At 47.9% G+C, this 25,250-nt stretch overlaps 1 protein-coding gene across 3 annotated transcripts in view; it reads right to left on the bottom strand.

Moving 5' to 3' along the window:
- The window catches only part of LOC148853060 (cellulose synthase-like protein E6), a 38,964-nt gene extending 14,525 nt beyond the window's left edge, over window positions 1-24,439 (bottom strand). For 2 of the 3 annotated variants that reach the window (XM_088945658.1, XM_088945657.1), the window contains exon 1: window positions 23,615-24,431. In XM_088945658.1, coding sequence (XP_088801784.1) covers window positions 23,615-24,205 — 591 coding nt within the window. In that variant the 5' untranslated portion in view covers window positions 24,206-24,431. Of the gene's footprint in view, window positions 1-23,614 lie in introns of all 3 variants that reach the window. The other variant, XM_088945656.1, reaches the window with a different exon arrangement.
- Between the last annotated feature and the right edge of the window lie 811 nt (window positions 24,440-25,250).

Here is a 25,250-nt window from a genome sequence, read left to right on the forward strand (position 1 = left end):
TGGAAGAAGGTTTGGAACTCTACATCCCCCCACCTCCCTCCCCACAAAAAAAAAAAAAAAAAAAAAATTATGTGGCGAGCTATCTCTAATGCTCTAGCAGTCCACCAATTATTGTCTAAGAAAGGGATTAGGATTTCAGCTCTGTGTCCTCAATGTGGAGAGGAGGAGGAATCGGTGGAGCAACTTAGCAGTGTGTACAGAGGGATAGACCATGGCTCTTTTGCAAACTGGTTTGTTGAGCTTCTGGCCAAGCATCATGGAATGTCAAATGGCCAAGATTGGATCCAGGCCTTCTCGATTTCTGCTGGAAGATACGGAAGGCTCGTAATGGGTTGATTTTTAATGGAACAATCACCACTCCGAGTCAGGTAGTTTTGAAAAGCTCGAGTTTCATTTCAGAGCTTCAATTGACTTCTCATAGTCGGCCAGTTCCTACAGTCTTAGCTCCAGCTACTAAGCAGTAAGAAATCTGGACCCTCCCCCCTTGGGATAGATAAAGGCTAATGTGAACGCGAGTTTTTCACCTAGTAGCAGCTACTCCGGTATTGCCTGTATAATAAGAGATTCAGAGGGTCGCATTCTAACTGAAAGATTTTCCAAATGCCTCTATGCCTCGGTGAAGATGGCGGAAACTATGGCTTTACAGTTGGGTTGCATGGAAGCTTCAGTTTTTGGTCAAGTGAAGGTGATTTTTGAAACAGACTCACTGGAGGTGGTGAATGATATCCAAGATGCTATCAATCCATCTGCTTCGGCTTGCTTTTCTCCCTTAAATGCTCTCTGGCAGGATATAAAAATCTTTGTAGCCTCTTTTGAATCTCTTCTTTTTCATCATGCTCCAACATCTTGTAATTCCTTGGCGGACTTTCTAGCCAAGCGCGCGTTGTGGAGCTGGGTCTTGACTCTTCCTCCCCTGTTTTCCTCTTTAATGGAATGAATAGAAGCTCTATTTGATTACCAAAAAAAAAAAAAACATAGTGGTTTCATGCCACTAATCTTGATGAATGAAGATTTGGCCCGACCTCGTAGTTACGCAACACGTGGCAAAGGCAACAGCTCGGCACAACAGCACCAGCAACCCGAACTCCCTACCAACAGTCCGAACTCCCTATTAGGAGCCCGAACTCTCCCTTGGGCCCCGAGCCAAACCCAAAGGGCAGTAGCCCGAACTGGCCTGCCCTGTGGTAGTTCGGGACACCTCACCGAACTGGCCTGCCTTAAAGCAGTTTGGGACACACCTCACCGAACTGGCCTGCCTTAAAGCAGTTCGGGACACACCTCACCGAACTAGCCTGCCTTATAGCAGTTCGGGACACACCTCTCCGGACTGGCCTGCCCTATGGCAGTTCAGGAATTACCTTCAAACTCAAGACTTCACCTCGCTCTGAAATCAAGAAGAGAGAATTCTGCACCCTGCGAATACTCTCTTGCCGCCTCCCTGCTCTTGTCGCCCTGTTTGCCAGTTCGATCTCCAATTGTGGGAGAAGTCAAGATTGGATCTTGACATCAGTTCTTTGAGAAATGATTGAAAAGGAAGCTGTGCTCACGTACCATTCTACTGATTCTTGCGAAGGACAGAGTTCTTGGGGAAGAACACTGCTGATTCTGCTCCATCCTGCACTGCGCCATCTTCAGTGGGAGCAGTCTTTGGATCCTTCCTTAGGCGTGAACACCTTCGTTGGGAGATATTACTTCTCTGTATCAGGTATTATTCTCTCCCATTCCTTTTGGTTCAAATCTGGTTCAGTTTAAGGTTCAAGATTTATCCTTGAAAATATGATTTTCTAAATAGGGAATGTGATTCCCAGTTGAAGGAAGAGAAAAATTTTTGAAATTCGCCCCTTATTCCGCAATCTTTGGGCGTCCATGTGATGGATCTCTCATCCCTTTCACGGCACACCTGACTGACTTGGGATCTGACGCTTGACGGCCGCACTTCAAACGGCCACCTACCACCGCCACCTGACACCGCCATCTCCAGTTACAGAGACGGCTTCGACAAGGAGCAGTGGCGGTTCTGTCCCAGCAGAAAGGATGACACCCGAACTGGCAGAAACACACAAGTAATCATACCCGACCTGACAGAGGCCTCGGAATGAGTGCGCAAAGTGGTTATAAAAGGCCCCCTACCCCCAACAACAAGGTATGTGAACTTTACGCTATCTGGTCTTTATCTTGCCTTTGAGAGAATACTAACTTGAGCTTCAGAGTTATCTCACTGGGTTCCCCCCGGAGTTCCCTCATCTTCTCCGTTTCTGGCTCCCCGTTGCTCCAGTCAGAGGCAAAATCCTTGACAGCTAGGACCGGCTGGATTGCGCACAATCAATTGGCGCCGTCTGTGGGAACGCTTCCAAAAGCCTCCCTCTAAATCTCTCTTACCTCTCTTACCTACTCTTCTTCCAAAAATCTCCAACACCCATGGCTTCCTCCAACAATGCCGGACATGGCACAGAAATGACCACCACCGGAGAGCAACTCCAAGTTCTCGCGGTGTGCATCAGGCAGTTCACCATCCCTCTTTCAGTGGATGGGATCCCCAGTTTGAATGCGCCACAAGCAGTGGCGCCCCTGAACCTTCTTGCATTGAACACCCCTCTTCCACTCCCTATCGAAACAACCTTCGCTGAACCAACTGTTGTCCCACTGGCGACCTGCCAGAACCAGCTGGACGACCTAATGCAATGCATGTGGGCAATGCAAACCCAAATGCAACAATTCCAATAGCATCAACTCCAGCAACACCAGGTACTACACCACCTCTCCCAACACCATTATCAGCAGTAGTTCCCTTAGCTACCCCTAAACCAGCCACTGTTCCCCCTCCCCCCCTCGCACCCTGTCCCGAAGCTGTTTAAGGCCTCCCCTCAAGGTGGACGCTCTCACCGAGGATAAGCTTCCCAACTTCAGAACCTCCCTAATAGCCAGGCCTCATCCCCAGGCCGAAAGCAAAGAAAAATTACCCCTGCCTCGCAGCTCGCAGGTGGGTCGGGAACCTCGCCCACAAAGTCACCTCGACGCTCCAAGCCTGAGTTCCCACTCACGGAGAACCGGTTCAGCGCCCTAGCAACAGACCAACATTCCGGGCCCATCGAGCTCGGCAACACGGAGGCCAGCAGTGCCAGCACCAGGCCCGCTCAACGAAGGCGCCGGCGAAGTCACCGAACAGCTACCCGTGTCCTACCCGAGCTCAGAGGCAAGGAAGAGATGAGCTCGGACGAGGTAAAAACTGTCCCAATTCTCTCAGTTCCTTCCCCCCTCGCATCAGAACTCCTGGTAGTCCCCATGCCCAGAGACTTCAAGCTTCCATCTTTGGACAAGTATGATGGGTCCTTTGACCCCAACGACCACATCGACGCTTTCCAGTCACAAATGCACCTCGCTAGGGCCAGCGAGTCGTGCATGTGCGTGGCCTTCACCACTACCTTCAAGGGGGTGGCCCGCACTTGGTACCGGAACCTAGCCCCCGGGTCAATAAGAAGTTGGGCCTAGTTCATGCAGATCTTCACCGCACACTTCGTTACCAGCAAGCGATGCCCCAGAACTAAGAAAAGTATCTTCGGGGTAGTCCAAAGGGAAGGGAAATCCATCCGGAGCTACATCAAGCGGTTCAATGAAGCATGCTTGCAGATACCGCGATTAGACCCCGCAGTACAGCTTGCCGCGACCAAGAGAGGAGTAACGCACAAGGAGTTCAAATGGCACATGGTGGCCAGCCAGCTCGCAACTGTGGCCGATTTCCTCAAGCTCACGGATAAGTTCATGAGAACAGAGGAAGAAATCAACGAAAGAACGGAAAGCGGGGTCGAGAAAAGAAAAAGAGAAGGTGAGCCCGCCAACCTAGGCAACAGAAGAAGCTAGGCCCGAGAGGCGAAGCCAAGCCAGCCGTTCCGAGCTCCCTTAGCACTTCAGACGGATTATACACCGTTGAACACAAGGCAAACTGAGATCTTGATGACGATCAAGGACGCCCCCTACGTAAATTGGCCACCTCGCCTAAAGAGTAATCCTAACGAGAGAAATAAAAACCTATACTGTAGTTTCAATAGAGATCACGGTCATAGTACCGAACAATGTAATAATCTCCGTGACGAGATAGAGGGACTTATCCATCGTGGATACTTGAGAAATTTTGTACAAAACGATAATAATAATAAGGCAGGTCGGCAAGGGGAGCACGGAAAGGATGCCCCCGATCCAGCAACAGACCGACCGAAGCGTTGCAGCGACCTCCTCCAGAAGAGAGGCCAGTTCAGGGAACCATCCATGTGATAGTGGGTGGTTTGGTAGTAGCAGGGTGCCTTTCGGTAGCAGCACGGACGTCAGTTCGCGAGGCAGCCCGAGAAGAGTAGAACCCTCCGAAGAGGCCGAAGATAGAAGAACCAATCTTTTTCACGGAGGACGATGCGCGAGGTGTTAACTATCCCCACGATGATGCGCTCATCATAAAACTAAGGATTAGTGACTTCGAAGTCTGGCGCTTACTTGTGGACTCAGGCAGTTCGGCGGACATCCTCTTCAAATCGGCGTTTGACCAACTACAGTTACAGAGAAGCGAGTTGAAGCCCGCAAACACTCCTCTGGTGGGCTTCAGCGGAGAGTAAGTCAGGCCCCTGGGAAGATAACAGTACCTGTGGAAGTCGGCACATGGCCTTGCATGGTCAGACTCAACCACGATTTCCTAGTGGTCGCGACCCCCTCCCCATACAATGCCATAATAGGGCGGCCAATCACACATGTTATGCGGACAGTGGTCTCCACCTACTATCTGGCAATGAAGTTCCCCACGGACTTCGGTGTGGGGGTAGCGCGGGGTGACCAGCTTGAGTCCCGCAAGTGTTATGTTGCCGCCTTGAAGGGAAAAACCAAGGCAGCCGATGACCTCGAACTGGAGCGGCCTACGGAGTAGGGCAAGGAACGAGCTTCGCCCATAGAGGAAACAATCACGATCCCGACCTCGGCTACAGATCCAGCTCGAGCGCTACAGATCGGTGCTTCCATCAAAGAGCCTCTACGAGCTGAACTGGTGAGTTTCTTACTTCAAAATTTAGATATTTTTGCATGGTCCACGGCCGATATGCCCGGTATTGATCCTAGCCTTATAACTCACAAACTTAACACTGACCCTGTAGTCAGACCCATTAGATAGAAGAAACGCAACTTAGCCCTGGAGCGCTGGAGGGCGGTCGATGAAGAGGTCGAAAAGCTCCTTGCAGCAGACTTCATAAGGGAAAGTTCATTCCCCGAGCTGGGTAGCCAACCCAGTGCTGGTGAAAAAAGCAAACGGCAAGTGGCGCATGTGCGTCGACTACACCGACCTGAACCGAGCTTTTCCAAAAGACTGCTTCCCCCTGCCCCGAATTGACCGCCTAGTGGACGCGACCTCAGGACATGAGCTGCTAAGCTTCTTGGACGCCTACTCAGGCTACAACCAAATCAAGATGGACCAGTCCGATGAGGAAAAAACCAGCTTCATAACCGAGTTCGGCCTGTACTATTACAAGGTCATGCCCGACTAAAGAATGCTGGGGCGACCTTCCAAAGACTTGTAAATAAGCTTTTTCGGCTCTTAATTGGCACGAAAATAGAATGTTATGTAGGCGACATGGTCGTCAAAATGCAGTTCTCGCAGGAATTAATAAAAGACTTAAATTCTGTCTTCCAAATTCTGTGTCAATATAGAATGAGACTAAACCCAAACAAGTGTGTCTTCGGTGTCACCTCAGGTAAGTTTCTAGGGTACATTGTCAACCGGCGAGGTATTGAGGCCAATCCGAACAAAATAAAGGCCATCCTAGATATGAAACCACCTCGAAAAGTAAAAGGGGTTTAGAGGCTAAATGGCCGCATAGTCGCCCTCAGTCGCTTCATGTCCAAATCGGCAGACCACTGTCTACCTTTCTTTAAGGCAATCAAAGGCAAAGGGTTCGAATGGACCCGAGATTGCCAGCTCGCGTTCGATTAGCTAAAGACCTACCTTGCCACTATGCCAACCTTAGCCAGACCCGAGGAGGGCAAGGTCTTAGAACTGTACCTCTCAGCGAGCAACGAGGTGGTTAGTTCGGTACTAATAAAGGATGTAGATCGGGTCCAGCGGCTCATCTATTATGTTAGTAAAATTCTGCAGAGAGTAGAGGTGAGATATCCCCAGATAGAAAAGCTAGCATACGCACTGGTAATTGCAGCTCGGAAACTCCACCCATATTTCCAGCCTCACACCGTTGTCGTCTTGACTAACAAACCTCTGAGGCAAGTCTTACTCAATCCCGAGGTTTCAGGTCGGCTGACGAAGTGGGCTATCGAGCTCAGCAAGTACAACCTCCAGTACAAGCCACAGACTGCCATTAAGGCCCAAGCCTTAGAAGATTTTATCGCCAAGTGCACATTTAGCCTCGAAGCCCCTGGGCCGGTTGAACCCGATATCCCTAGTTCGGGTGAACCTGGAGCTCCCAAGCCAATAGAGTTTGAATCCCGTGAAGTAGCAGCCAGTGTGGCATCTCTCCTGGTTAGGCCAAGCGCGAACTGGGATGAGGAGCCCTGGATCCTTCACGTAGATGGCTCCTCGAACCAGCAGGGCAACGAGGCTAGAATAGTCTTATGCGGCCTGGGTGGCACAAAATTGGAATACGCACTATGCTTTGTGTTCGCGGCATCCAACAATGAGGCAGAGTACGAGGCGCTAATAGCCGGGCTGAACCTAGCGCAAAAGGTAAGAGCAAAGCACATAGTCATCTGCAGTGATTCCCAGCTCGTGGTCAACCAAGTTAGGGCGAGTACGAAGCACGCGAGCTCTCCATGATCGCATACTTGGCGAAAGTAAAAGAGGCTCTGCTCAACTTCCAGTCACACTTCATCAGGCAAATCCCGAGGTCAGAGAACACTAAGGCCGATGCCCTGTCCCGATTAGCCAGCACGAGTCACAACACCATGAGAACCGTGTACATAGAGGACTTACCTCGGCCTAGCATTATCGGTGGGGCAGAGGAGGTCGCTCCCGTCCTTGAAGTAGAGCCGAGCTGGATCGACCCACTCGCGAGCTTCTTGCTAGATGGAACCCTCCCTACGGACCGTAATGCAGCCAAGAGGGTGCAGCGCCAGGCAACCAAATACGTCATAATAGACGAACGATTGTACTGACGGTCCTACATGCTCCCCTACTTGCGTTGCCTGCAACTTGCCGAAGTCGAGCTCGTACTCCACGACACTCATGAATGTCTATGCGGCGAACACCTGGGGGGCAGAGCACTCATCCAAAAGGCACTTTGACAAGGATACTACTAGCCAACGATGAAGGCAGAAGCCGTCGAGCTCGTTAGAAAATGTGACAAGTGTCAGAAGCACGCCAATATCCACCATCAGCCTGCTTCTGACCTCAAATACCTCACCAGCCCATGGCCCTTTGCACAACAGGGCATCGACCTCCTGGGGCCATTCCCTCCAGCAACAGGTGGGAGAAAGTTCCTAGTGGTGGCAATAGATTACTTCACAAAGTGGATAGAAGCTGAACCTCTGGCAACAGTTACAACCCGAAACAGATAGAACTTCTTTTGGAAGAACATAGTATGTTGCTTCGGGCTACCTCGAGTACTGATCTCCGACAACGGCAAGCAATTTGAGGATATCAAGTTTCAAGAATGGTGCCAGAATATGGAAATTCGTCAGAACTTCACATCAGTCGCACACCAGCAGGCAAATGGTCAGACAAAAGTAATGAACAAAGCCATCCTGCGCGGACTGAAAGCACGTCTAGACTGACCTAAAGGGTTGTGGGCGGATGAGCTACCAAGTGTTTTATGGGCTCACCGGACTATAGAAAAAACCACCACGGGAGAGACCCCCTTCAACCTCACCTATGGCACTAAAGTGGTAATCCTAGCGGAAGTGGAAATACCTACACTGCGACTAGAAGCATACGATGATCAGACAAACGGAGACGAGCTACGTACCAACCTCGACCTACTGGATGAGGTAAGAGACCTTGCGCACATCCAGACAGCGGCCTACCAGTAGCAAGTAGCTCGGTACTACAATGCCAGAGTAAAGAAGCAAAGCTTCCGAGTCGGCGACCTGGTTCTCCGTAAGATTATGGTACCCGAACCCGGCATAGGCAAACTTGGACCAAATTGGGAAGGGCCCTACAGAGTAAAGAGAGCGCTCGAAGGGGCATACGAGCTTGAAACCTTGGAAGGCAAACAAGTACCTCGAGCGTGGAACATCGTCAACTTGAGGCGATACTATCTATAGACCGCCAAGCGAAGTGGATGAAATCGCTACCAAAGCCTAAGCCAGGATGCCGAGCTAACAAAGGAACCTCGGCATAGGCAAAGAGACGGGCGAAGCAAAGTATTAAACACCAAAACAGGTCGCGTGAGTGCAATAACCCGGGCAAGAAACAAATCGGACATGTTATCAGTTTGGCAATTATGTCAGTTCGGGAGAAAGAACAACAACACTTAAACAAAAGAAAGGTCCATTCCATTGCAAGAAAAGGAAGAGTACATTTTAAAAAAAAAATCACAAGCCCGGAGCTACTTCTTCCTCATCAGAAGGCACTTCAACGACACCCGAAAGTCTTGCCTCGCCCTCAGAATCCAGCTCACCATCAGTAGTGTTGGCCATCTCCTGAGTTATACGCGAAGTGGATATGGCACTAATATCGAGCTCGGGGTACGTGTTCCAGATCATCCATCAGCTCAATTTGAATCCCCTTCTGTAAGAATCCACCATCAGGTCGTCAAAGCGCGGCGAGGTGATGTAGTCATCAACGACCTTCTTCTTAGCATCTTCGATGCCTTGGGAAAAGATCTACGTTTTCTCCCTTATGTCCTCCTGAAGGTACTCGACCTGATGCTGCAGGTCTAGCCTCAGGTCCGCCATATGCTTCACAACCACCCCATGGCCTCGGCATCCCTCTGAGACCTCGCCTGCCTGGCCATAGCAACGCGAGCAGCCTCCTCGGCAGCATGAGCAGCCACCTCAGCAGCTCGGGTAGTCGCCTTGGCGGCACGAAAAGCCTCTTCGGCAGCTCGCACCTACCTCGAGCTCCTCTCCACCTGGGCCGCTAAGGCGTGAATAGAAGAGTTCACCTACCAAAAGGAACAAGTAATTAAGAGAACGACAACAAGAAAGATAAAAACAAAGAGGACCGACAAGAAATTTGACTCACCACCATAGCATGAGTTGTGGCATGATAGGCGATCTGGTTCAAGGGAAGATCAGTCCACGCCGCGATCTCCTCGGGGAAAGTAGCCTCCCTACTCTTCTGAAGAGCATAGTTCGGCGATAGCACGCTCCTGAACTCCCCTTGAGCTCCCGAGCCTGAGGGCCCAGCTCGCGTATAAGCGGACCAGAGTAAGCAGGAGCACTAGAGTAGGCGGGAGCACCCGTGTGAGTTGTATCGGCATAAGGGGCCCCTGCTGCTTCTTGCATTAAAGGATCCATCTTGGGCTCCCTGGGCGGATCCTCTTACGGGTAGTCTGGAACTTGAGGCTTCGCATCCTAGGGCAGCTCGGTACGAATTCGCTTGGCGACCCGCTTCCTCCTCTTCATGCCTTGGAACAGGTGCCTGCCGCGAGTCCTCTCTGAGTCTATCACACCTGCAAAAAAAGAGTTTGGCATCAGAAAAAATGAAAGAAAATAGCGAAACGAGAAACCTCTGAACAAGGAACCTACCCGAACTCAGGCCGACTGCAATGAGCTTGACCTCCGTTAGGTACTGATGACATTTTAGCCCTAGTCGTGCCCATTGCCGGAGGCCATTCACTGTCTCTTTATCAAGAGTGACACTAGAGTCAGGGGAAGCCTCCCCCCACCCGGTCTGAAAATGCCACCCTTGTGGACTTCGAACCCCGAAGTAGTCTCACTTCCATGTCGGGACCTTGTTGGGAAGTTCGTGCAAAAACTTAAAACTCGGGCGAGGAGATAGGTAATACGCCCGCCTACTCCCGGGAAGAGGACCCGCTTGTTTCTTGAGCATTAAAATGGAGGAGAATATCTCCAAGTCTAAAGGGAAGCCCTGTTCGCAAAAAAGGGAGATTGTCCCCACCAAGTTACGAATAGAGTTTGGATGAAGCTGGCCAACGGTAACGCCGAAGTGGTTTATGACCTCGACAAGAAGGGGGTGGAAAGGCAATCGCAGCCCCGCAGCGAGCTGCTCCCGAAATATCACGATCTCATCAGGACCGTGTTCCCAAGGAAAGCTACCCGAAGGAATGAAATAGGCGTACCCCCCAGGCAAATTGTAAGAGATAATAAAAGATTAGAGCCCCTCGGGCGTCATGGTCGAAGGACCAAACCTATCTAGCATCCGACCTCGGCGAGAGGTAGATGCCAGATTGCCCGAAGCGGCTCGGCCTACAGGCTCAAACTCTTCCTCGAGCTCTACCTCAAGTTCGCTAAGGCCATCAGAGGATGCAACTCGGTTCGTAGAACCTGCATCTGACCCACTTGAAGAATTGTCTGAGCTATCCAAACTAGACATCGAGGAGAAAAGATGGATTCCAGGAAAGTACTCACCCGAAAAAGGTTTGAAGACTCTGGAAACGGGAACAAGCAAAAAACCTTGAAGGCGAACTAAAAATCCTAGACGCGAGCTAAAAGGCCTGGATGTGAGCTGAAACTTGGACGCGAGCTCAAGAAGGAAAACGCAGAAATAACAAAGCGACTGGGGTCCCCTACTATTTATACCCACAATAACCGAGAACCAACAGTGAAGATCAGGGCCAAATACGACGGCCCGCATTCACGCTGACCGCACGTCCCCTGAGACCGAGACGTGATAGGTGCACGTCCTTCTGAAACTAACGAAATGACGACGCACGTCTTTCTGAAACTGACAAAACGCCGGCGCACGTCTTTCTGAAACCGACAAAACGCCATGCATGTCTTTTTCTAAAACTGATAGAGTGGCCAGCACACGTCTCCTCGCCTTTCAAATGGCAGCAACGCATCTTTTCAAAATCAAAAAGACCAGCTATCACGTCTCCCAATTGTGCGCTTTTTTGAAAATTGAAATAAGCGTGCGCCGCCATGTTTGTCAGCATTTGTAAACAGGTAGGCGCATCTCCCACCTTTTGGGCACTCGAGAGACCCAAAGAACCCCGACAACGCATCTCGCACTATCAAGATTCGAAGTACGAGACAAATCCACCTACCACCTCACGAACTCCCCGCGCCAGGGCAAGGCCCTTCGTAGTTATGCAACACGTGGGGCGCAATTGATGAAGGAAGATTTGGCCCGACCTCATAGTTATGCAACACGTGGAAAAGGCAATAGCTCAGCACAATAGCACGCCTAAGGCGCGAGCACCAAAGGGAGGAACCAACAACCCGAACTCCCTACCAATAGTCCAAACTCCCTATCAGGAGCCCGAACTCTCCCTTGGGCCCTGAGCCAAACCCAAAGGGCAGTAGCCCAAACTGGCTTGCCTTAAAGCAGTTCAGGACACATCTCACCGAACTGGCCTGCCTTATAGCAGTTCGGGACACCTCTCCGAACTAGACTACCCTGTGGCAGTTTGGGACACCTCACCGAACTGGCCTACCTTAAAGCAGTTCGGAACACACCTCACTGAACTGGCCTGCCTTATAGCAGTTCGGGACACACTTCTCCGAACTGGCCTGCCCTATGGCAGTTCAGGACTTACCTCCGAACTCAAGACTTCACTTCGCTCACCACTCCAGCACTTCGCCTCCAAGATGCCAAACTGAACAAACCATACCATGACTAACACCGAGGAAGTTTGTATCCAGGGGCGGCACACCTGACTGACTTGGGATCCGACGCTTGACGGCCGCACTTCAAACGGCCACCTGCCACCGCCACCTGACACCGCCATCTCTAGTTACAGAGACGGCTCCGACAAGAAGCAGTGGCGGTTCTGTCCCAGCAGAAAGGATGACACCCGAACAGGCAGAAACACAGAAGTAATCATACCCGACCTAACAGAGACCTCGGTGTGAGTGCGCGAAGTGGTTATAAAAGGCCCCCTACCCCCAACAACAAGGTATGTGAACTTTGCGCTATCTGGTCTTTATCTTGCCTTTGAGAAAATACTAACTTGAGCTTCAGAGTTATCTCACCGGGTTCCCCCCAGAGTTCTCTCATTTTCTCCGTTTCAAGATCCCTGTTGCTCCAATCAGAGGCAAAATCGTTGATAGCTAGGACCGGCCGGATTGCGCACCATCAAATCTTATTCCTCCTTTTGACCACGGGCTCTCGTACCTCCTTATTCTCTTCCTTCCTCGCTTGGGGGCTGCAACTAATGTAGAAACTAGTTGGTGCAGACCACGTGCCAACCGACTTCTCCATCTGGCGTCCGTTTCTTGATCTTGGTCTTGGTTCTTGATGTCGTAAAAAGCTCCCTCTCCAGGAGCCTATAGCAAAAGCTTTCATCCTCTGCCCCCACCCCTATTGCTCCAAAGGCCTCTAAGCAATTAGTGCACTTAATACACTCCCAAAACATTGAGAAATCCGGAATGTGCAAATTCTTCAACTAGATGTGGTACCTGGGATGCATACTGCAATTGCACTCATCAATGGAGTCTTTCTCCTTTACATGCTCCTCATGCACTTGCTAAGACTCCTTTCTAAATCTCAACACAAATAATACACCCCCAAGTTTTCTGAATTATGCTATCTAACACTCCTCATATATGCCATTGTCAATCTTTTCTCCACTGTAAACCATTTTGTTAGGAACTTTTCAATTTAATTGTCCCAACACTAGATGCTATTGGGTGCAGTATTGACAAACCAAGTGTACACCAATGTGGTGAGAATTTTCAAAAACTCCTTGAATTTTAAGATCTCAATCAATAGAGTAAAGGCTTAAGGCATCCTAAACTTGCTTAAATGCTCCCTAGCACGCTCTAACTGGATGGTAGGGATGCAAACGGATCGGATCGGATTCAGATAGGTGAACCCAAATTTGATCCAACACTACAAACAATTGATCCAATCTACATCCTGGATCTCACAAACATAGATTCAAATTAGAATCTATTAATAATGTCGGATATCCCAATATGATCCAATCTGATTTAATTTCTTAAAAATTAAAAAAATAATATTTTATATAAAGAAAAAATACAAGTATTTTATTTAACTATTTTCATCATATGTATACATGTTTTTTTCATAAAATTATAAATAATATATATACATACATACATATATATAATGGTTTTCAAACCGTCGTTGACACAGACGGCCGAACCGTTCGGCTCGAGAACCGTCTAGGAAATTGATTATGTTTTACCCCAAATCCGGTCCCTAGCCAAAAACTATTGAATCCATCAACGACCCATTGACCTAAGCAGTCGAACCGTCAATCCATTGACATGTTCAACAGTTTTTGGCCGTTTTTTATTTTTTTATTTTTATTGTCAAAATGGGCCATTCGTTCAAATCGGATGATCGAACCATCGACCCAAAAACTGATGGTTAGAACAATTCCATTTTCAGGTTGTTTATATATAGATCGGATCGGATAGGGGGCTGATTCGAATTCGGTCCGATTTTCAAGTGCATCCTATTATTTGGTCCAATCCGAAAATCCATTTGGATTGGATTGCATCATGATCCGATCCATTAGGATAGATGCTTCAGCTTTATTCCTAAATTAATGTACTGTAAGTAGTCCATTACCTCCTTTTCATAAGGAGTTCCATTTTGTCCTTCCATTGCTGTAGTAATGTTAAATTCAGATCCATTGGATAAATCTGGGGAGATTTATCCTGCCAAGGCTGATACTGATGTGCCACCAAGTGTTGGGATGGCTTGTTTCGGCCATCAGGGTAAAACCCAAGGCACATGTAGTATGGGATTGCTTGAACCCTTGAACCGGACCAGATTTCCAGTATTGCCCTAGACCTTGGAGACAGATGGGCAAAACTGGAAAGTTACACCTAACCCCTGGACTCGATTATGACACATCACTAGGTGTCGGATCGGGCTGTCTTTGATATGTCAATCAGTGAGATCCTTAGTCGGGGTCAAAACCTGGACATGTTGGGGCAGTCTGAGAATTCATCTGAGTGAGTGATCATAGTGACAGGATCAGCCCCTTTGTCGGAAAATGGTAATGATCGGGAATGCACTCTCTCTGATGGAAACCAAACTGCCGGCAGTTGATTTCAATCGTTGGAATTTTGTTTTGCAAAATTAATATATATATATATATATATATGAACGGTTTCAAAAGATTTGCAAAAGGTTTTAATTCCCGGGATCCATGTGATAAGAGAGTGCGGCACTGTTCCTTGCAGTCGAGGGAGAGGTCTTCTCTTGTCGGGCAGTGCTTGATCATTATGGGCTAAGAGGTTAAGTGTAAGACAATTTAGGATAATACCTTATGGGCTAATCTTGCACCTGCCCACAGTGCCTGGGTTTTTATAAGATGTCTTGGCCCAGGGACCACTTAATGTAAGTGTTGGGCCCATAGGGTTCATGTGATGGGCTCAAAGGGGTCATTGAGTTTTTTTAGTGAATTCGGCTGGGCCGAACCCATGTGACTGGTGTGTAGATCAATGCTTGGGTCCCACGCCATACAAAGAAGCCCAACTGGGCAGCAGATTGGAAACTAGTTAAACATTGAACACTTAATGGTACAAAAGCCCATTTTGAATTGGGCTGATATGATCACCTATTCATGGGACGAATCTGAGATTAATGTTAGTAAAAGGATTGGGTCTTTAACCTTATCCATTCTACGAGACCAAATTCAAATTAGATTTGAATCTGGTAACCTCCTGATAAGATCAGGAGTCAGCTAACTTAATCTGCAGATAGGATTAAGATTATCCCCTATCCAAATACTGATTTGGATTGGGATAACTCCCAAAATTAGGAGGTTTCTTAATCAAGAAGAAAGAGGAGAAACCCTATCAGAGGTTACGTGCGGAACCCTAGCTGATTCAAGGCCCACTGAAATCTGGCTTTGTGAAAGTCAGTGGGAGCCACTTTGGTTTGACCTAAATCAAACTAGGGCGTAATTTTGTTCCCTCCAGCAAATATGAATGCATGTGATAGAGAGATCCATATGATGGACTCTCTAATGGCCTTCCGTCATTAGCACAATGATGAGTCCATCAGTAATGAGGAAACGCACCATAAAATTGGGCTATCCATTTGCTGTTGGATCTGTTAGAGTGTTTCATAAGATGATAGGGGCGTCATAGACCGATGTGGGAGGGGCTTCACCAGAAAATGGGAACTCTCTCATGGTACCTTGGCGTAACCTGAATATGATGGGTGTGCACTCACTAGACAGAAATGTGTACCTGAAAACGGCTCTGAACCTTGTCTGACAGAGGCCAAAGGGATACTCATCTGATGAGTGGATATGATCCGTCACAGAAAGATGGTGGGGTTTTGCAGCTGAAACAGTTGGCTTCATGCACCCTACGTGATTTCCCACATTTCTAGAGACATTTCATCATATCCGTCACTAAGAAATGAGGGAAATCTCAGAGATAAACAAATGAGAATGGAACATAGATTAAAAACCATATCTATGTAGGTAACATGAATCAAACTAAAGTTGTGGACTAACGTCTTTGCTGTTTTATCAGAAAATGGCAAACGGTCAATTTGCAAAACTTTTAGACGATAACAAGCTTAAGGGCCCAAACTATGCCGACTGGTACAAAAATCTTATGCTGGTCCTAATTTCCAAAAAGTTAGACAAGGTGGTGAAAAATCCTGCCCCAAAACGTCTGGGTGATAGGGCTTCTGAGGCCCGTAGGAGGGACTACCAAGATGGGGAGGATAAAAACTCCCTAGCTCGCTGCTTTGTCATTGCCTCATTAGACAACTCAATACAGAGGCAGTTCGATCAGATCGAACTAGCCAAGGACATATTGGACAGTCTAAGAACAATGTATGAAGAGTAGAACCGTTCTACTCGCCAGAAGGTCCTGAAATAGTTCATGACCGCGCAGATGACCAAAGGGCAGAAAGTTCATGACCATTGTCTTCGGATGATGGGATACATTAACAAACTCGAAGCTCTTGGATCCGGGCTAGATCTTGGCACGCAAGTGGATGCCATCCTGAATTCTTTGCCCTCTTCCTTCAATGCGTTCACAATGAACTACAATATGAATAAGCTGAATGTCAGCACCTAGGAACTCAGCAATATGTTGCAGAGGGCCGAGGATCTACTCAAGAAGGATGAGTCTGTGATTATGCTTGTTGAACCTAACAAATCAGGCAAGAAAAAGAGAAAGGCAAAGAAGCCCCAGAAGAAAGCTGCCAAACCCAAGAAGCAGAAGAAGAACAAGGCATCTGATGTTTGTCACTTCTGCAAGCAGACCGGCCACTGGAAGAGGAACTGTCCTACCTACCTGAAATCTAAGAAAGGTAACATTGAAACTTGTGTCATAGAAACTAATATTTAGTTACTTCTGTGTCTTGGTGTATTGACTCCGGGGCTTCAACTCATGCGTGTAACTCACTGTAGGGGTTCAAAGTTAGCAGAAGATTGAGTGAAGGCGAACTGACACTATTTTTGGGAACGACTGCAAGTGTTGCAGCTGCGGCAATAGGAACCGCAAAATTAGTTTTTAGAGGAGTCCTTGTACTTAAAGATTGTCTTTATATACAGAACTTGAGAAGAAATTTAATTTATGTTTCTAAACTGTGTGCTGATGAATATATTGTTTATTTTAATAATATGATTATTGTTAAACGGAATAACAAATTCATCGCATGCGGGGAACTAGATAACGGTCTCTATGTTCTACATCCTTCTTTGAAACTAACCTAATCGAAACTACGTCGGTCAAAAATCCCAAGAAAAGGAATCATGATACAATAAATCCCACATGCCTCTGGCATTACCAACTTGGCCATATCGGTGTTGACTAAATCACAAGGCTGGTAAAGGATGGTCCTTTGGATTTTCTAACCGTAGAAAACCTTCCCACTTGTGAGCCTTGCCTTCAAGGTAAGATGACTAAGCGGCCATTTGACGGTAAGCCTAAAAGATCTGGAGGCACACTTGACCTAATACATACTGATGTATGTGGTCCCCTGAGTGTTAGGACTCAGAATCAACACATGTATTTCATCACCTTTACAGATGATATTTCACGATATGGTTACGTGTACCTAATGAGACACAAGTCTGAATCCTTTGAAATGTCCAAAGAGTTCAGACAGGAAGTCAAGAAACAGTTAGGGAGAGAAGTTAAGGCCATTCAATTGGATCGAGGCGGTGAGTATCTCTCTGACGAATTCAGGGACTACTTAAAGGACAATGGGATAGTGTCACAACTAGCTCCTCCTGCTACACCTCAACTCAATGGTGTTTCAGAGAGGAGGAATAGGACCTTGTTGGACATGGTCCGGTCATTTCTCGAGTAAGTCCGGGCCACGGGTCAGTCCGGGCCACGCCCCTGTCCGAACTCAAGACTTCACCTCATGCACCACTCCGGCACCTCGGCTCCAGGTCGCGTGACTGAACGGCCGTACCTGACACCAAAGAAGTCCGTATCCTGAGGCGACACGCCTAACTGATCAAAGATCTGACACATGACAGCCGCACTCCAACGGCCACCTGCTACCGCCATCACAATCGTTGTAGAGACCGCTCCGACAAAGAAGATAGTGGCGGTTATGTCTGCCCCTGCAGAGGCGGTTACACCTGATCTGGCAGAGGCTTGGGAGTGAGTGCATCAGGGCGGTTATAAAAGGCCCTATTCCCCTAGAGTAAAGGTAAGTGATACTTTGCGCCTTCTAGTCTAAGAGAATTTCTCATCTTCCTTGCGTTCTCAAGAGTGCTAACTTGAGTATCGGAGCATCCCCATCGGGTTCCTCCCCCGGGAATCTATTGCTTCCTCTTTGATTCAGGCATCTCCCGCTCCGTCAGAGGCAAGGTTACCAGAAACTAGGACTGACCGGATCGTGCATCATCATTTGGTGCCGTCTATGGGAAACGCTTCAAAAAGCCTCCCCAACCTCTAGCTCTTTCCTAAAGAAAGAAAACTTAGCATTCATGGCTTCCTTCGGCAGTGATAGACATAATGCCGACCTGAATGCTGTCGGGGAACACCCTCAGCCCCCCACTGTCTGCATCGGGCAGTTCCCCATCCCCCTCTCGGTGGACGGAATCCCTGGCCTGGATGTACTACGGATAGTGGCGCCTATGAATGTTCCCCTTCCCCCCTCTATTCAGACAACTTTCACTGAACCAACCATTGCCCCTCTGGCGACTAGCTAGAACCAACTCGATGATTTGATGCAGTGCATGCGGGCCATGCAAGCCCAAATGCAGCAGCTTCAGCAACACCAACTCTACCAGCAGCAGGTACTACATCATGTCTCTTAGTACCACTACCAACAGCAGTTCCCCCAACTGCCTCAGAGCCAGCCGCAGCTCTCACCTCTGCACCCCGTTGCCAAGCAAGTCAAGCCCTCTCCTCAAGGTGGGTGCCCTCACCGAGGAGAAACTTTCTAGGCTCAGAACCCCTCCAAGAGCCAAGCCTCATCCCCTGGCAGGAGGGAGAGATTGACTACCCCCGCTTCGTAGCACGCCAGTGGATCGAGGACCTACCGGCCTATCAAGTCAGCATCACCTCGACGCTCTCCTGCTCGCGGAAAACCAGTTCGGCGCCTTAGCCGCGGACCACCACCAACAGCTCGGACCCATTGAGCTCGACAACACCGAAGCGAGCAACGCCAACACTGGACCTTCCAAGTAGTAGTGGAGGCATCGACGAGCCCGCCGAACTACCACCCACGTCTTACCCGAGCTCAGAGGTAAAGAGGAAGCGAGTTTGGACGAGGTAAAGGTTACTCCTAACCTATCAATCCCTGCCCCCCTGTCATCGGAACTCCTCGCCGTTCCCATGCCCAAGGATTTCAAACTCCCCCCGTTAGACAAATACGATGGTTCCTTTGACCCGAGTGACCATGTTGATGCTTTCCAGTCCCAGATGCACTTGGCGAGGGCCAGTGAGTCCTGCATGTGTGTGCCTTTCACTACCACCTTCAGAGGAGTGGCCTGCACCTGGTATAGGAACCTGGCCCCCAGATCGGTAAGAAGCTAGGCCCAGTTCGTGTAGGTCTTCACCGCGCACTTCGTCACCAGCAAGCGATGCCCCCGAACTAAGGAGAACCTCCTCGATATAGTCCAGAAGGAAGGGGAGGCCATCCGGAGCTATATCAAGCAATTCAACGATGCATGCTTACTGATACCACTACCCCGCAGTATAGCTCATAGCGGCCAAGAGGGGTGTGACGCACAAGAAATTCAAATGGCACATGGTGGTCAATGATGTGTGGCTCACTGTGACACTAGCAAGTGCACTAGTCGTTCAAGTAATAAAGTAGTGAGAGAACTATCGTTCCCATGAGGATTTAGGAAACAAGTATCAATACTAAATTGAGTACTTCTTATCTGATTAACAAATAAATCAAAACTTTAATGAAAGCTAAAAATCCTAAATTAAAATCTATCTAAATCATTGGTCCAATTTTCTTCAAATTAGGTTAGAAGAGTAACAGTAAATTTCAATATCAAAATCCAGCAATCTATCAATTTGGATCATTCGAATAAATCATAATTGAGCCTTGGTTTGGTGAAACCCCAAGGTCATGAACAGCCTCTCTCAACCGCATGTTCATCCTATGCATGAGCGACAATTCTTCTATCTCTAACAAGAATCTAATCCCCATGCATGCATTTCTTCAAACACTTCTAAGGCATCAATTCAAAACTGAATTGATCACCAACTGAATTGTGCAAATTATCTCTAATCTTGCATCCAATTCAGTTCTTGAATAGTAGATCTGAATTCCTAGAGTCTCTCTCAAGCACTCTAGGAATTCCAAGCTTTAGATCCATTCGGCCAATCTGAAAATTGCAGTTCTGAATTCTCTTTCAAGCAATTCAGATCTTGCAATCTCATATCTGAGAATTCAGATCTGAGTTTTGAAGGTTAGTTGGCCGAATTAATCTACAATAACACCCTTATTCAAAAAACTCCAAGTACAATTCATGACCATTTGAATGAATAAAAAAGAATTAGATTGCTGAATTGAAATTTTACAAGCTGAAATAGCTGAGTTCCTCAAGCTTGCGGACAGGTTCATAAGAACGGAGGAGGAGATCAATCAAAGAGCTGAGGGCAGGTTCGAAAAAAAAAAAGAGGGAAAGCGAACCTTCCAACCAAGAGGACAGGAGGAAGAAAGACTCAGCTCGGGGGGCAAAGCCAAGTCAGCCATTCCGAGCTCCCGCGACAGATTGGGCAGACTACACACCCTTGAACGCGAAGTTGGCTGAGATCCTGATGGCGATCAAGGACGCCCCGTACATAAAGTGGCCACCCCGTTTGAGAGGAAACCCGAATGAAAGGAATAAAAATTTATATTGCAGCTTTCATAGAGACCACGGTCATAGTACCGAGCACTGTAAGAATCTCCGCGACGAGATAGAGGAACTCATTCATCGCGGATACCTAAGGAATTTTGTACAAAATAATAATAATAAAACAGGTCGGCAGGGGGAGCACAGTAGGGATGCTCCCGAGTCCAGCAACAGGCCAGCAAAGCAGTCACAAAAGCAACCCCCGGAGGAGAGACCAGTTCGGGGAACAATCCATGTAATCGTCGGAAGGTCGATTGTAGCGGGTTGCACCTCGGCCATAGCTCGGGCATCAACTCGTGAGGCCGCCAGAGAAGAGCAGAATCCCCCGAAGCGGCCAAGGGCAGAAGACTCCATACTTTTCATCGAGGATGACGCGCGCGGAGTTCACTACCCCCACGATAACGCGCTCGTCATAAAGGTAAAGATCAATGATTTTGAAGTCAGGCATGTCCTCGTTGATTCAGGCAGTTCGACAGACATCATTTTCAAAGCGGCTTTCGACCAACTCCAGTTCCAAGAGAGTGACTTGAAGCCCGCGAACACCCCACTGGTTGGCTTCAGCGGAGAGGAAGTCAGGCCCCTGGGAAGGGTTATAGTACCGCGGAGAGGAAATCAGGCCCCTGGGAAGGGTTACAGTACTTGTGGAAGTCAGCACATGGCCTAGCACAGTGAGGCTCAAACACGACTTCTTGGTGGTTGCGACCCCCTCCCCATACAATGCCATAGTAAGTCGGCCGATCACCCATGCTTTAAGGGCTGTGGTGTCCACCTGCTATTTGGCCATGAAGTTCCCCACAGACTTCGGCATAGGGGTAGTGCGGCGCAACCAGCTTGAGTCCCGCAAATGCTACGTCGTTGCCCTCAAGGGAAAAGCCAAGGTGGTCAGCGACCTCGAGCTGGAAAAACCCGTGGAACAGAATGAGGAGCGAGCTGCGCCCACGGAGGATGCCGCTCTCATCCCTGTCTCGATAGAGGACCCAGCCCGAGCACTTCAGATCAAAGCCTCCCTGGAGGCGCCCTTGCAATCCGATCTGGTACGCTTCTTACTCAGTAACTTAGATGTTTTTGCTTGGTCTGCGGCAGAAATGTCCAACATAGACCCTAACCTCATAACTCACAAACTCAATACTGACCCGGACTGAAGACCCGACCTCCGACTCATCCAGAAGGCTGTCGAAAGAAGCAGCCCGAGCCGAGGTCCCCACCTCAGGTTCTCCTAGAAAACTATCTAAGCTACCCGAACTAGACATTGAAAGGAAAAACTACCGGACTAGGAAAAGTGACGTGAGCTAAAGACCTTGGACGCGAGCTCAAAGAACAAGTGTTGAAGGCTATGGCGAGGGAAAAGTGACCAGGACCCCCACTATTTATAGCCGCTATACCTGTGCATGAACGGCCAAGATCAAAGCCATCCAACGGATCTCAGGAAAACCGGCTACGCGACCCCCGAGGTGAAATCAGTTTAGCACGAATTTTTGACATCCGCGCGTGAGTTGTACGCGACCCGGGTTGACCCTTGGTCGAGCCGAGCTAACCCTAATCAAGCCAAAGGCATAGGTGGGTCAGACCGGAGGATCACCAAGCTGGACGAAGTGTGCCACAAGGAAAATCCACCCGTCATCCCGTGAACTCCCCACGTTGGGTCAGGACCCCGGGCACGGGGAGTGGGGGGCAATTGATGGAGGGAGATTTGACCCGACCCCTTGGCCACACGACACGTGGAGGCAACCGGGTATGACCTAGCAGGAGCGTCAGCTCGGCATAGCGACATAGCCTTAGCCCAAGAAGAGGCCCAAGCTCACCAAGGAGAGGCCCCGAGCTCCCCAAAGAGAACCCGTGCTTCCCAGGAGGTAGAAATCCCAATCCCTACAAGGAACACCACGAAAGGCGAAGCCCGGGCCATGCCCCTATCCGAACTCAAGACTTCACCTCATGCACCACTCCAGCACCTCGGCTCCAGGTCGCATGACTAAACAACCATACCTGACACCAAAGAAGTCCCTATCCTGAGGTGACGCGCCTGACTGATCAGGGATCTGACACATGACAGCCGCACTCCAACGGCCACCTGCTACCGCCATCTTAGTCGTTGTAGAGATGGCTCCGACAGAGAAGACAGTGGCAGTTATGTCTACCCCCGCAGAGGCGGTTACACCTGATCTGGCAGAGGCTTAGGAGTGAATGCACCAGGGCGGTTATAAAATGCCCTATTCCCCCAGTAAAGGTAAGTGATACTTTGCGCCTTCTGGTCTAAGAGAATTTCTCATCTTCCTTGCTTTTTCAAGAGTGCTAACTTGAGCGTCGGAGCATCCCCATCCGGTTCCTCCCCAGGGAATCTCTTGTTTCCTCCCTGTTTCAGGCATCTCTCGCTCTGTTAGAGTCAAGGTTTTCGGCAATTAGGACCGACTGAGTCGTCTATCATCATGACCAATCAACCCATTTAACTATAAATGTATTAATCACTCAGGCGGGTATTGATGCATAGAGTGTGGATTGCTGACATTTTAAATGTTTATAATTCTAAAATAAAAATCAGAAATCTGAATTGAGCCTGTCCATACTATTTCACAAAATTTATGGGTGGGTTTTGATTGCTCAATGCTCTTTTAATTTCATGTCTTTCCGGGGTCATTAGATTTTTGGGATTTTTACTGTTGAGTCCACCTCAAAAATCCTAGTTCCACTTTACTGTTGGGGATAGGTTTATTTTGACTAACACTCGAAAGACAAAAATTTGTGACCAAACAATTCACATCGACAATTATAAACATGTAGAATTAAGGTCCTGTTTGATTCACAGGAATAGGGTCAGGAATCGGAATTGAAATCTCATTCCCATTCTTGTTGAAATGATAATTCTCTGTTTGAGAGAATAGCCATTCCCTACCCCTCCGGAATGAAATATCATTTATGCTGATTCCAATTCTTATTCCCATTCTATAAAAACAGACCATTCCGATTCCGATTCTGATTGCAAACTAAACGGGACACTAAGATCTTAATGAAACAAACACAGATACCGTTTGCAGACTGAGCAGCAGCAATGGCCAGATATAGGTTGCTTTGGTTGACCTTATACATCAATCCATTAAACCTGTTTGGTTTGAGAGAATAAGAAAGAAACAGAAAGTCGAGGGAAAATTCTTTCTTATTTTCTATCAAAACCAAACACACCACACCTGAATACTCTCTATACATACTTATGGCGATAACATATTTTAATTATAGTAAAGCTAGGTACTTACCTTGATAGACCAGAACTCCTCGGCTTCGACTGGATTAAGTGGATCAGTTGCAGTGGAAAAGTAAGCCGCCGGCGCCCTAGGTTCGACCTTGAACTTCTTGCAGAACGGGAGCCAGTGCTCTGAGAAACGGGAGGCCTCTAACAAAGCGTAGAATGTTAGGTCTGACCCACCATCATCGGAGAGATATACGCTGAGTTTCTCTGGCGGGTAGTCGTACGCCATGACTGATAAAACAGTATTGATCACCATGGCTGGGGGCTCTATTTTGGGGTCTGCTGTGCACACAAAAATGTCCACTCCCGGCAATTCGTTCTCGTATTTCTGTGAGAGCCTGTCTTTGAAAGTACGTCGAAAGACAGGCTTCCATCTAGCAGACTGATTGATCAGCCAGTAAAGGCTGAACCAGAGCTCAGCCCCAAACATTCCAATCCAAGCCCACCTTCCATCTTCTTCTTTTCCTGGAAAATGTGTCACTCTGTACGCCAAAAACAAGGAAATACAAACCAACACCGACAGTGCATACAATCTATATGCGATTCGACCCTTCAATTCCTTCGTTTCGAACAGAGGGAGATACCCTTCGCCACCCATCTCCTTCTCTCTCTCTCTCTCTGTGTGTCTGTGAGAGAAAAGTTCTACAGCATATAGAAACAATGTGTCATACGTCAACCTGCCACTAAAATATCAAAATAAAAATCTCATGTCCACAGAATTATTACTTCTAGCTACGATTCAAACCTCTCGCAATATTTTTTTGATTCTTTATTAAAAACGTAAAAGGCAATTTCCTTTAAAAAAACAAGTACAGCTAGCAAAGGAGAACGCATTTAGAAGTAATTTACAATTACTGACTATATATATTACGAAAGGGCAGTCTTGGTGAGCCCGAAATGGAATCTTATATGGATCATCATACTCCGGGCATATGACCCGAAGGGTTATTTTGGTCTTTTAGCCATAGTACTTAATGCTTATGCTTTGGTTATTAAACGTATATGTGACAAGCAATGAATGACTCAGAGAGTCGAGAATTGGTACAATGAACGATTCCACCAATTTTAACCACTTTTTCTCATTTATATTATATTTTAATATTTTTATAAAGACGAAAGGTATGATTTAAGAGCAAACGACTAGGTTCCAGTTACATCACTACCCGTCAGACATTATAAAATAGTTGTGGACTTGTCGCATATGAGCGTTGAAGTTTTATGGGCTATATCAATTTCTCTGAGAAAATGTTCTCGATTAATGGTATTTCATGTGGCATAATCCGGCTACTCTCTATCGCAGGTGATCTTGCTTTCAGCGACGATGCTTCGATGACTAAGTTAGAACACAGTGATAGTATAGAACTTGAAGATGATAATAGTGAGAGAGCTCAGAGAGTAGAGATTTCACACAACAATAATAATCATAGAACCTACCTTCGCCCCTGGTGAGAGCGGGGTCTTTATACACTGGCTTAGGTGGGTAGGTGGAATGGTCACTGAACCCCCTATTACGATGGGACCTGTTGTGTGTTAGGTGGTTGAAGCACCGTCAAACGGTAATACTGTCACTTCCCGTAAGAACAGGGAGTTGGTGAATTAATGTTACTGTTATAAGTACGGTCCTGTGGGGTTCAGGGATGGGG

Source organism: Nelumbo lutea, chromosome 5 (genome assembly GCF_056320005.1).
Source record: "Nelumbo lutea isolate HS-2025 chromosome 5, American lotus-T2T, whole genome shotgun sequence".
Lineage (NCBI taxonomy): Eukaryota > Viridiplantae > Streptophyta > Magnoliopsida > Proteales > Nelumbonaceae > Nelumbo > Nelumbo lutea.